The sequence below is a fragment of the Urtica dioica genome, chromosome 9, assembly GCF_054948205.1.
Source record: "Urtica dioica subsp. dioica isolate 48M chromosome 9, U.dioica_male_clone48M_v1_H2, whole genome shotgun sequence".
NCBI classification, from domain to species: domain Eukaryota; kingdom Viridiplantae; phylum Streptophyta; class Magnoliopsida; order Rosales; family Urticaceae; genus Urtica; species Urtica dioica.
Window position 1 is genome coordinate 24,076,742 of NC_142764.1, and position 12,929 is coordinate 24,089,670.

Genomic DNA, 12,929 nt, shown 5'->3' on the forward strand with positions numbered 1-12,929 from the left:
ATGTTAAATATTTTTTTTTCAAATTTAAATATTTTTACACGTGTCTCTATATATTTCTTCATCTATACTAAGATATATTAATTATTTCACGACAACGGACGGAACATATTGTTTGTAAAAAATAAAGGAAAATCTCACAATCAATTATGTAGCTGATATTTAATTAAATTTGGAAATTAATCTCTACCAGTGTCGCTAGTTTCTTAAACGCTAATTTACTTGAGCATCAAGGGTTTAATAAGAAGAGCGTATTCATGCATGTGTATAGAGTCTTTTTAATGGTACAACAAAAAGTGGAAGATATGAACTCTTATGCTCATGCTTCTACCGTTCTTACGTTGATTGAATATACTGTCTCATACGAGAGAATGAGAAAACTAAGTCAAGCGCGCCGGTTTTCGCATTATTGTGTGATTCCCCAGTCAATGTCTCGTACTTTATGCCCGTTAATTGGTGTTTCCAGGTTATAAAATCTTCGTTACATATTATTGACGCGCACAAGAAAAGTAGAAAACCTTTTACTCTTAAAAATCTATAAAAAAATATATATATTAAGTAATCGAATCAGATATTATTGATAATAAAAGGTTGATGGAAGGAACAACTACCTAAAAAGAGCATAGATGTGAAACTTTGTTGACTCAACAATAATATTAAAATAACACCTAATATGGCACATCAAACTATTGAATTACAAAATAGCCATTTAAAGAAGAAATAATAATCATTCATCACTAGGGATGGTAATGCATCTAAGTAGCAATCTATACCCTAGAGCGTACGTAGTAATCTATGAGTATTTTTCTTTTTGCCCATTTACTATTAAATTTATAAATAAAAAATAAATAAATCTAAAAAATATTTAAATTAATAAATATATACACTAAAATTTGCTTAAAATCCGTAAATATAATAATAATTTCAAACGGATAAAGTATGAGTATGGTCCTGGATAGAGTACTTAAAAATCATTTCATACTCATACTCATATAATTTTTAATAGGTAATACTCGTATTTTACCTCATTATCCATTTATTTGTGTAAGACTCTACCCATGACGAGTAGGGTCTTGCGGGTACGTAGGTACTTGGGTAAAATTGTCATCCATATTTATCACGCATTTCATAGTAGTTTTTGTTGAAGACAGTTTTGTCATTTCTTTTAAATTGTCTCCATTATGTCGTGTCGCTATATAATCAGGAGTTGTGGAGGATATGAATTCAATCGAGAGATTACGTTTGATCATTTTATTTTCCTAGATTTTTGCATTTTCAATTCATCACGACTGTAAGATTGAATATGTTTATGTTTAGATTTTATTTGTTTATCAAATATATATTTTTTAAAAGTATTTCCTGAAATTTATTTGAAATAAATATAATTAAAGGTTATTTAGTGATCCAAACCCCTAATTTTTTAAATTATAATTCATTTAAAACTATTTAAAGCTTATTTTTATATATTTAATTATTAGTTATCATGGATTGAAATAAATATTGCTTTTTATAAATGTATATCATATAAAGAAACTTATTTTAGCCTCACCTCAAAAAGATTTTTAGCTTCGTCTATGCTATAGTATAATCATGACTACACATGAGACACACGTAGTAAAAGAATAAAACTTCCAATAATATTGAGATTTATAAACAACTAGCCTACTTATAGAGAGGACTATCAAATTATAGCCTAACTATCTATTTATTTAAGGAAATAGCTCATATTTCTCATACTTCCAAAATTGTCATTGGTTTTATAAAACTTCGTTCTTATGTGTTTGTTAATTCCATATTTTTTCCAGTTATTCATCATCAGATTTGAATCATGGAATTGTTCGCCAAATCGGAGACACGTATTTTGTTTATTCGAATGGTAAATAATATTTACTATCGAATGGCCCAACTGTAAATATTATTTACCATTAAAATTATCCTGCAAATAGGATAACTCATTTGGAATAGATGTTTAGGATCGTCGATTTCGTAGATGTTCTTCTATTGTTCTTATATTATCTGTTTGTCTAAGTTAGTCATTTAATCCTTCTTAGTTAATGTTTGTCTAGTGTAGGTGTTTAGGTTCTTTGGTTTCTTAAAACTTCGTTCTTATTTGTTTGTAATTCCAAATTTTTTGCATTTATTCATCATCAGATCTAAATCATGGAATTGTTCGCCAAATCGGAGACAAGTATTTTTCTTTTTCGAATGGTAAATAATATTTACTATCGAATGACCCGAATGTAAATATTATTTACCATTAAAGTTTCAGAGTTTCGGTTGGGTTAATCGAATTGGAAATATTATTTACCATATTTTATAGTTAATCTAACAGAGAATTGATCGGAGATGCGGGGTAGGGTTTCGATTATGGTGTTCTATGAGTTAATCGAATTGGAAATCATATTTACTTACCATTTTTTCCAAGTCTGAGAACGGAGACGCTTCGTCGGCTTAGGAAGTGGCGAAATCAGAAAATTGGTGGCGGAAAAGAAGGTCGGACGCAAAATCGGAGGACTGAAGGATTCGAAATCGACGGAGAGTTCGGAGGCAATATCGGAAGATTGAAGGATTTGGAGTCAGATGCGAAAATTTTGGTGTGTATTTGATGAGAGATAAGATAGGAATATAATATTGTTTGGTAGTGGATTGAGCTAGTTATCTAATTTAAGTAATAGTTGGACTAGAATTTTAAAAGAGGTAGCCAATTTGGGCTAGATACCTAACCGGCCCTAATATCAATTTAACATTATAAACCATATGTACTCTTATAAACATGTTTTCGGGTATAAACTTCTTCTTTTTTATCACGGGTCTTCATTCACTAATGTATTTTTCTGAATTTACGATGTAAAATTTTGGGTTTACTTACGAATTACGATTTTTTTTGGGGCTTATTGAGATTTATAGGTTTATTCAATTTTGAGATTTCTAAGGGTCCTTTAATTTGTACCGGTTTTTTCATAATTTTAGTTTTTTTTTTTTTTTTTATGGTTTTTATTCATTTATTTATTCAATTTTTTTTTTTCCTTATTACTGGGTTGAGGAGGAATTAAGTTGAATGTATTTATGTCTTTGAATACTCGTTTATTATGATTTATGTCTATATAACTATTATTAACCAAAAGTAGTTGCCTATTTTACTCATTCTATATTTTAATTTGGTTATTTAGCTAGATAACTTTTTTCTTTATAAAATAATTTTTTTTTAATATAGCATCCTTTATATCATGTAGCATACATACACAATAACAGTTAAATGTATTGGACATTAAAGTACAAATTAAAAATATAATCAATAAACTCTTCACAATATGGAAGAGAAATTCATATTCGTAAATTCACTCCATTAAAAAGATCACAATATGGAAGAAATGCCCCCCCCCCCCCCCCCCCCCCCCCCCCCCCCCCCCCCTGAACTTTTCAAATTTACAAATTTGACCCTAATTTTTTTTTTAATTTTAGTCCAAATTTATATGATTTTTTTCAAATTTGCAAACCCTTATATATTTATTTTTCAAATCCTCCCTAACTTCAATTTCTGGCTGCCACTTCTGGTGGCCACAAGTTCAGAGATCTACATTCTCAAGACGTTGATCTCTAACCGGATTCTGAGATTCGCACCGACCTGAATCAACTTCTTCGTCAAGACCTTCAAAACGCTCTTGCTCGCTCGACTAAAAAAATTGCTCTCCGGCAGCGAGATGACGAGCAAAAGAATGGCGTACTCGACGGACTCGCCATCTTCGGGTAATTTTTTTTTTTTTTTTTTTTCTAAACCTTGTGCTTCATTCGATTGCTTGTTTTGGATTTGATCTCCAACCGACGAAATGGCGCGCAGGTTCGCGGTTTCCACGGCCTGCAAGAGCAGGTCACGAACACGTCATCACGGAGCCACAATCTGGTGCATCTTCTTCATGGGACTCGTAGTTACCTTAAATAATTATTTTGAAATAAGTAGTTATTTCAAAGAATTAGATGGATATGTTTCTTGCACGATTTTTTATTTATTTATATAGTTCTACATGTCGATTTTTCCACATCCAGGTGTTAGAAAAAAGTTCAAGAAGAAAACTATATTGCTCGTTGATGATTGGTTGGACAGAGGAGAAGTGGGATCGATCTCCGGCGGAGAAGACAGCAGTCGGAAAATCTGAAGACCTCAGCGAAACCCACCGGGGTAATCGGGTCGGGATTCTTCACCATTGTTGTTGTCGTTAACGCTACTACTACTAGAGCTCAAATATAGAATTTAAACATATTTCATTTGTTTTTTTGTTATATATAATTTGTTTTGTTTTCAGAAATTTTTATTTTTCTGATCCCTGCTTGTACAAGGTTACGAAAGTACCCTTTTATTCACCCATCCACGTGTTAATAATTTTTTACGACACATCAGACGGAAGGATAAAAAAAATGGCAAAAGTAAAAGTTTTAAGGGCAAAATAAAAATAGAAAAAACAAATTCTTGGGGATAAGTATTAAGTGGAATAGTTTAGGGAGGAAATATATGATTAATTCATTTTTTATGTTTAATTACATTTATATTTGGTCAAGTATAAGACGTAATAATTTTTTTTTTTTTTTTTTTTTTTTTTTTTTTTATCAATAAGACATAATAATTTGATACCATTTTATTGAAACTTTTAAACTATATGCGAGCGTCGTGTTAAGAGTAAACTTAAACTACATACTAATACCTTCACATTTCGTTTTTTTTTCACCCACAAAATAATACTCTCACTTTTAATTGTGCAAAATAATATCATCACATTTCTAATTTACGCAAAATAATGCCCTCATTTTTTATTTGTGCAAATTTACACTCCTACTTTATAAAAATATGACAATTTATAACTTATTCTAATTTACTTTATGGAAATTAATACTATTTTAAAAGTAAATGATATTAATGATCACCATCCTAATTTCATGAAGTGCACAACATTTTCTACGTGCAAGCAATTTTTTTTTTATTATTTGTCGAAAACTTGTCTATCCTAATACAAGTTATTGTTTTGATTTAATCTTAATTAATATATAAATAATATTAATTCTCACATATTGAATTTGATTAATTGAAATTTAAAAATGGGGGTATAAATTTGCATAATGAAAAAAATAGGATATTAGTTTGTAAAAATTTAAAATGTAATTAGAGTATTAGTTTGCGATATTGAAAAGCGAGGGCATTAATAAAGAAATAAAAGGGAGGGTATTAATTTGTACTTGAATAGCTTTTGTGTGTTGTGATAAAACACATAATTTGGATTTTGTTTATTTTAAGCGTAGAAAGAGTGGGTGGGAGAACGAAGGAGAGAAAGAATAACAAAAATAACCTGAGAGAGAAAAGAAGTATCGAGTATTTGTAAGTTTTATAGTTTCGATCGAATTTATTATTGTCACTGGAACTACTCTCTAAACATGACTACATAGAACATTATTTGGTCGAGTAAAATTTTTTGTCTATTTTTTTTTTCGTTGATTATTTATCTGATCTCAAGAGCTATACGAAGACTATACATTAGTCATACTAGTATATTTTTCGTACTGGATCGAATCATTCCACACTAATTTTGATATGAGGACGATCTTCGGATCATATTAGCAAAATAGTCAATTTAACGTTGATAATTGTTAAATAGTCAAGGTTTTGTAAAAATAAGTAAATATCCACTTGGATGACGTGAACCAATCAGATTTTTTTTAATTCCAGAGCGTGCCCTTTTAGCATTTAAATCCGAAAATATTTGAATTTTAAATATTTTTAAATATCATGAAATTCAATGTGAAAAAAATTTGGTGGTTAATTTCATATCCTTATTTTTAGCAACTGAAATATATATTGTTTCCTTATTAGTTATATTTCTTTAATAGTTGTTTATTCTTATTTTATTCCAAGCGCTCATTTTTTTTTCATTCAAACTTTTGGAAATTGCACCGATTCACACGATGGTTGGGTTTTCTTTGATTGAATCAGGTGGGGTTCTTTATTTTTTTGAATATCTCTGCCGTTTTTTGCACAGGTTTACGTTAAATTACTTTTTTATTTACGTACATTTATTGTCTCAGTTATCTTGCAGTTAAGCTTTTTGAACGACAATGACTGGAAAATCATTATCCATTATCAGGTAGTGTAAATACATAATACAATCAAAATGATTTACAAACTGTAATCATAATATTTCTGCCGTTTTCGCACAGGTTTACGTTAAATTACCCTTTTATTTACGTATATTTACTGTCGTTGTTATGTTGCAGTTAAGTGTTTTGAATGACAATGGCTGGAAAATCATTATCCATTTTCAGGTGGTGTAATTACAAAATGTAATCAAAATGATTTACAAACTGTAATCATAATATTTCTGCCATTTTCGCACAGGTTTACGTTAAATTACCCTTTTATTTACGTATATTTATTGTCGTTCTTATGTTGCAGGTAAGTTTTTTGAACGACAATGGTTGGGAAAATAAGCGGATTCCCTCGTCGGGGAAGAAAGATGAACTTTCGTTTTTTGGGTTGCGGTTATCAATTGATTTTTAATACCCTCAATTCACGCATTCAATTCCCGATTTACTTGGTTTTTTATATTTAAATATTATTAGCAACTCTGATTGGGTGAGAATGAAATTGGAACAATTTAGTAAACTTGGCCGTGTAATTAAAATCTGATGATTATTTACTTAATATTTACAAAATTTTGACTATTTAGCAATCCTCAATATTTAATATTTAAGTTGACTATTTTTGTTAAATTATCTTTATTTTTTATAAAGCTGTAAAGAAATTATTTTTATTTAACATAACTTCATATGTGAATGAATCTACACACACTTTTAAAATGATTTGGTGTGACGTATGCAATCAACTTTTGGGGACAGAAATATAAAGTGGCCGTAATTATATCGAATTAATAATTTATAAATTATATGGCGTCCTACATATAAATGCACTTTCTGTCGTCTTATTAGTAGGATAATGGAGACGCGGGACTTTCCTTTTAAATATAATAAAACAATTTTGCATGGAAACCAACCAAAGCAAAAAATTTCCCGTTTATACAACCATGCAGAAGGGAAAAAGACAAAAGCGATATGAATAATATTAAATCTTGTATGCCAAGTACTTGTCACGACCGTGTCAGAAAACACCCCAAAATATTTGTTTTCTAGTTTAATTAAAATAGAATTAAATCGTACATACCAACACAACAACAAAAAGGGCAAACGTGTTTGAAGGTTTTTCGTGGTTTTCTAGCTTGAGAGTCAGACAATTCTAGGCACTTACACGGTAATTTTCTCAAGTCCAAATCACGAAAATCTTGAAGAATTTCGCTATGTTCGATCAACCATTTTAAAACTCCACCCAAATGGAAAAAAATCTAATCTCTTCCTCGATGGTCGAGCTATAAATATTATCGGTTTGTAGCTTCACAATCACTCATCTTACCATAATCATATGCAAAACAAAGCAACAAACTAGTACCCCCAACAAAAAGGCAAGCGCAGCAAATATTTTCAAGACATTAAAAGTAAAGATCACAATCACGCACATAAAGAGCCAACCATGCAGTCACGTGTCTTTTCAGCCTTAGCTAAACCCTTTGCCCGTACCCATAAAAACAACACCGGCAACAAATCTCATGTCATGATCAATAATATTATTGCATGTAATCCACGTAGCCTTAGCTGCGACGTCTTCATAAACCACCGGTCCATCGACACGAAGAAGACCGTGGCCGGGCTTCTCTACTATCACCTAACGGGCCTCGGGCTCCGGGCCTTCCTCGACAGCAAGAGCATGAAGCCCGGCGACAGCCTGTACGAGAAGATCGACGCCGGAATCCGGAGCTGCCGTGTCGGAGTGGCGGTTTTCTCGCCGAGCTACTGCGAGTCCAAGTTCTGCCTCCACGAGCTAGCCCTATTGATGGAGTCCAAGAAGAGGGTTATTCCCATCTTCTGCGACGTCAAGCCCTCGGAGCTTAGGGTTACGTCGAGCCTCGTCAATGGAAGTTGCTCGGAGTCGGAGCTCGAGCGGTATAGAGCCGCCCTTGAAGAGGCCAAGCTGACGGTCGGAGTTACATTTGACTGTGCTAACGGGTATGTATATTTAGGGTTTTTCTTTTGCTTGACTTACACGTTATCGTAATCTCATATATTTGGCTATTGGCTGACAGTATAATTGTTTGTATATTGCAGGGACTGGTCTGAATTCTTGCAAAGTTCTTCTAATCATGTCATAGAGAATTTGGTCGAAGTGATCGAAGAGGAAGAAGAGAACAAGAAGAAGATTAAAATCGAGAGCTTTAAATCGTACCATCTTCAGAAATGACCCTCCAAGCAAACGCATTTTATTTATCGATAAAAATTATCCTACAGCTGCAAGAACATAGATATAGGATCAAAGAGAATTACTTACTGTGAAAATAATTATTTAATTTGTTTATTTAATTACATTCTTTTCTAGAAGATAGAAATTCACATGCACGCATACTCTGACACATACTAGCTATTAAACATATTTGCAACTTCATTAGGGTTTCTAAGAAACATGCGCTTCTGTATTATTATGTGGGTAAATAATGGCACACATATACATGTATTTGATTTATTTTTGTAAATCGTTAGATTAATATTTTATTGATTGATTTCTATTCCTATTAATTTCCAGAATGTTACTCCCCTGATACGAAACAATTTCTTTAGGTGATCACATTTTTCCAATATGTATACCAAAATGAAAATAGCCCTAAGTTGTGATCTACAGCTTTCGTCGAACGAAACATTATTTGTTAGCAAAATCATGATATATTAAAAAACTGGTGTAACTTAAAAGCCTAGTTCAGCGAGTTCGCATTCAACGGAATCCAGAATCTAATGTAATCATTTTATTACAATTTCCTTTTTTCGTACAAGACAATTGTGATACATATATCATATATAATACACACATATTTATGTATATTGGAATAACCGACATTTAGGCAATATTATAAAGGTTTGTTTTAGTATAAAACTTATAAACATGCACATTGTAACTGCTATCGAAATTCCATGTAGTTCATACGAAATTTTCACTTAATGTGATCAATATATAATACATGTCCACCTCGTCATATAAATTAATGGCGGCCCGTCACAATCATGAAAATTACTCAATAATTAGCGAATAATGTCGTTCTCTCAATATATGTACTTTTATTGGTAGTATATTTGCTCAATAAAAATGAGGTCAGCTGAGATACGTCCAGTCTAAAAAATAATCAAATTCCATATCAAAAAAAGAAGTCAAAGTGATTATTGATATATATATATGTATATATATATATATATATATATCAATAATCATATTGATATATATATATATGTATATATATATATATCAATAATCATATTGATATATATATATATATATACATATATATACACACACACCTGTAGTCATAGAAAAAATAGAATTTGGACTACGTCAAGACTCAGGATTCAGGACTCAAGACTCATGAATATTTTTAGCTTCAAATATTTAGTGATATTAATGTGGACTTCAAATAAATAAATAAAACGACCATTCGCTTATTAACCTGAGACTAGGTCAACGAAAAATTTCGAGTAGATCTGTTTTGTAAGTATTGCCAAGCTATATCAATCTTTTATACGACTTTTATCTTAAGATTTAATGTGATTTACCTTTTTTTCTGCTTTTTGGTTGGAAAGTACATGTCTTGCCACCGAAAGCGGCTAGTTAAATTTTGGTGTTCGTTTAGTAATTTTTTCTCTTATAATTTTGTACCGCCGATATTCCGGTTCTTTACCAATATAGTCCTTATACTATACAATCAGACGAATAAATTTTCTAAGAAATTTCAGAGAGAATATGAATATACCCTTTAGATATTTTAGAGTAAGACTAGTGTTTTTTTGTTTCTTATATGCCCCCATCAAAAAAATTTAAATATTGTTAATTGTCTTTATATCAATGGGATTTCATGGAAAATTACCAGCGCCATATTAAATTGGTTCATAATAGTCGGCCTAAATAACGGAAAATTGAATGACTTGAATATAGCTCTGCAGGATCAATATTTTATTGTTCTTATCGTATCTTGCAAAATTTGCAAGACTCAAGCCGCCCATCTCTCAAGTGCCAAGTTACTAAGAAATTTTGCCTACCAATAGGAACTTAAATAATACACTTTCTCGATAAAAACAGGTTGCTTAAATTCATCCAAATCAGTGTTCGGTTGGGGCTGGAAATAAATGAATTGATCATGTTATATTATTATTTCATTGTGACACGTTGAAATATATTTAAAAAACGGTATAGTTAGAGTATATGCCGCTTCGTATATACGTAAACAATCTTTTGACTGAAATGCTCTTGAATATTAAATTGTTTGTGAAAGTCTGATAATTGATATTGAATATTGAATGATGTAATTATGTATTTTATTATTTTACATTGACACGTTGAAAAGTATATATATATATATATATATAAATATAACTAGTATAGTTAGAGTATATGTCGCTCGAGTATATACGTAGGAACTTTAACAATCTTTTGACTGAAATGTTTTTATATATGTAATATTCATGTAAATAAAATAACTAATGTTGTGCGTCTGTGTGTTATCTCTCTCTCTCACACACATACAATTATATATGATATGTAGAAAGAGTTGTATGTCCAAAAATTAATGAGTGCATCAGAATTTACACTAATGTCAACATATATCTGATCAAATCTTTTTGAGACATAATCAAGTACAATGGTATAGGTTGCTAAAAAAAGTACAATGGTATAAATAGATGTGATTTCGTATATGAGGTATTATAATTGATAAGATTGAGTTTACATCGGACAATGAAAGGTGCTACTGAGTGACTTGTAAGTTCGATTATTTTCGTGTAGCTAAACATGTGATCATCTTCATTGTGTTGTGCCAATTGCCATAAGCCAATGTTGAAAAATAAGTTTATCAATTTGATGTGAGCAGCGCATTTTTTTATATATTTTTTCATTCTGAGGTGTATTTGGCATACTGTTTGGATTTGAAGATTACAGGAAAAAAAGCATTTATGCAAATTATTAAGAAAAATTAGTCGATCTAAACCACATCAAACGTTGCAATTGTAATCTAGTCAACGTTTCGTTTAATTTTCGAATCTAGCCAAATTTGATGACGTGTCATATTTATGTAAGATGGTATTTACTATATTAGCCTTGGTTTTGTTTCAAAAATATTAGCCCACGTTTTGAAACTTGGTTTTGTAGCCGAATTTGTTATATTCGGTTTATATTTCGAATTTTAAAAAAAATTCTATACTTGGCAAAGTTGGTTATTGAGCATATTTTTCTTTAATGAACATTATAGCCGTGTAAGCAAATACAGTGTAAATGTTTGTAAATTTTTGTTAATCTCCGTTGCTTTGTTAATTTCTGTTAATTATGGTAAATTTACTTATGTGCAGGTAGAGCCGATTTCTTTCATTTCCTTTAATACGCATTTAATACCGTATTTTTGTTTTCCAAATTTATTTTCTAATTTTGAACGAGATTTTATCATAATTACGTGTATTCATTATCTTGTTTGACTTATTCAATCAAATAAATATTTCCTTTCCCTTTTAATTACATCACCGAATCTCATATTATGAATTCAAAAAGCTAAAATTAAATTGCTGAAATTATAGCCGTGTAAGCAAATACAGTGTAAATGTTTGTAAATTTTTGTTAATCTCTGCTGATTTGTTAATTTCTGTTAATTATAGTAAATTTTTTGTGCATTTATTGCATTAAATTTTATCTTTTAATTACATCACCGAATCTCCTATTAAATTAGCTAAATATTCAATTAAATTGCGAAAAAATCTGAAATTAATTAGTTGTATACAATTCAAACCGGTCAAACGTGGGCTAGTGTTTTGATCAATTAAGTATAAGAAAAATGGTAAATTAGGTATTTTATATCCGTAAATTTCAGTAAATGACTAAATTGCAAAATTTACCAAACGTTGGTTAGATTCCAAAAACCATATTTCAAAATGGCTATGTTGCTAGTTTACCAGTCTATCAAGGGTTATATTACTGATCTATTATAGTGGAATTGCGGAAAGGATGAATACATATTGACATATTAATCTAGGTAATTAATTATCGAGTGTTCATTGATAAGTCATTTTTCACTATCATAGTTCCTCAAAATTCAATAATCTCAAGTGAGGTATATTTTACCGTTATACCATGCTAAAGTAGCATTCACTCTCAATTGTAAGATTCAATCATGCACACATCATGAGCGCGTGCACACCATTTAGTTATATATAGAGTTAGAACTTAGGCGACTATATACCAAATCTCTTTCAGATTCCATATATGTAAATCCATTATACCTCGAAGTCCCAAAATGGAGGTATTTAAGCCCCCCAAATAACTTTAGACGAACAAATAAAACATCCCGAGGTTATATCTCAAAAGCATAAGACCACAATGGGATTATGATACTTGGACATGATCATCATGGTGAACAATATATACCAAGCTATTTCATTAGAGAGTAGCTTCCTAGTAAGCATGGAAATGTTGAACATGTAGAATATATGGATAAAGTATTTAAACCAAGCCATTCAAAGCTTGGCCTTTGGTTCCATTTATTTCAAATTCAAGGCTCTAAAATCTAGTATTGGAAGCTTGTACCACCTCAATCAACTCGGAATTTCTAGAAACAAAAGTTTGCAAGTGCAACAACTAAATACCCAAATTATGTTTTTTTTAAGAAATAAATTAATATTGAATGTCTTTAGGTGAGTATATGATATATTTTACAAATTTCTAAGTAACTAGGCCATTAGAAATTTGTAAATTGCTAAATAACCAATTTTTTTGTTTATTATAGGTAAATAATAATTAATTCGGATGATGTGTCATCATGTGG

General features: G+C 30.6%; 1 protein-coding gene across 1 annotated transcript; it reads left to right on the top strand.

The window, feature by feature from the left end:
* The first annotated feature begins 7,561 nt into the window (after window positions 1-7,561).
* LOC149386017 (Toll-Interleukin-Resistance (TIR) domain family protein) lies at window positions 7,562-8,326 on the top strand. Its single transcript, XM_089626454.1, has 2 exons — window positions 7,562-8,094; window positions 8,194-8,326. The coding sequence occupies exons 1-2, from the start codon at window positions 7,562-7,564 to the stop codon at window positions 8,324-8,326; spliced, it is 666 nt and encodes a 221-aa protein (XP_089482580.1).
* Window positions 8,327-12,929: the final 4,603 nt, after the last annotated feature.

What these genes read in the sequence shown, in the direction of transcription:
- LOC149386017 (XM_089626454.1), top strand. Translation starts at nt 7,562, where the DNA reads ATGCAGTCACGTGTCTTTTCAGCCTTAGCTAAACCCTTTGCCCGTACC. An exon ending in ACATTTGACTGTGCTAACGG is followed by an intron (nt 8,095 to 8,193) that starts GTATGTATATTT and finishes TGTATATTGCAG; the next exon opens with GGACTGGTCTGAATTCTTGC.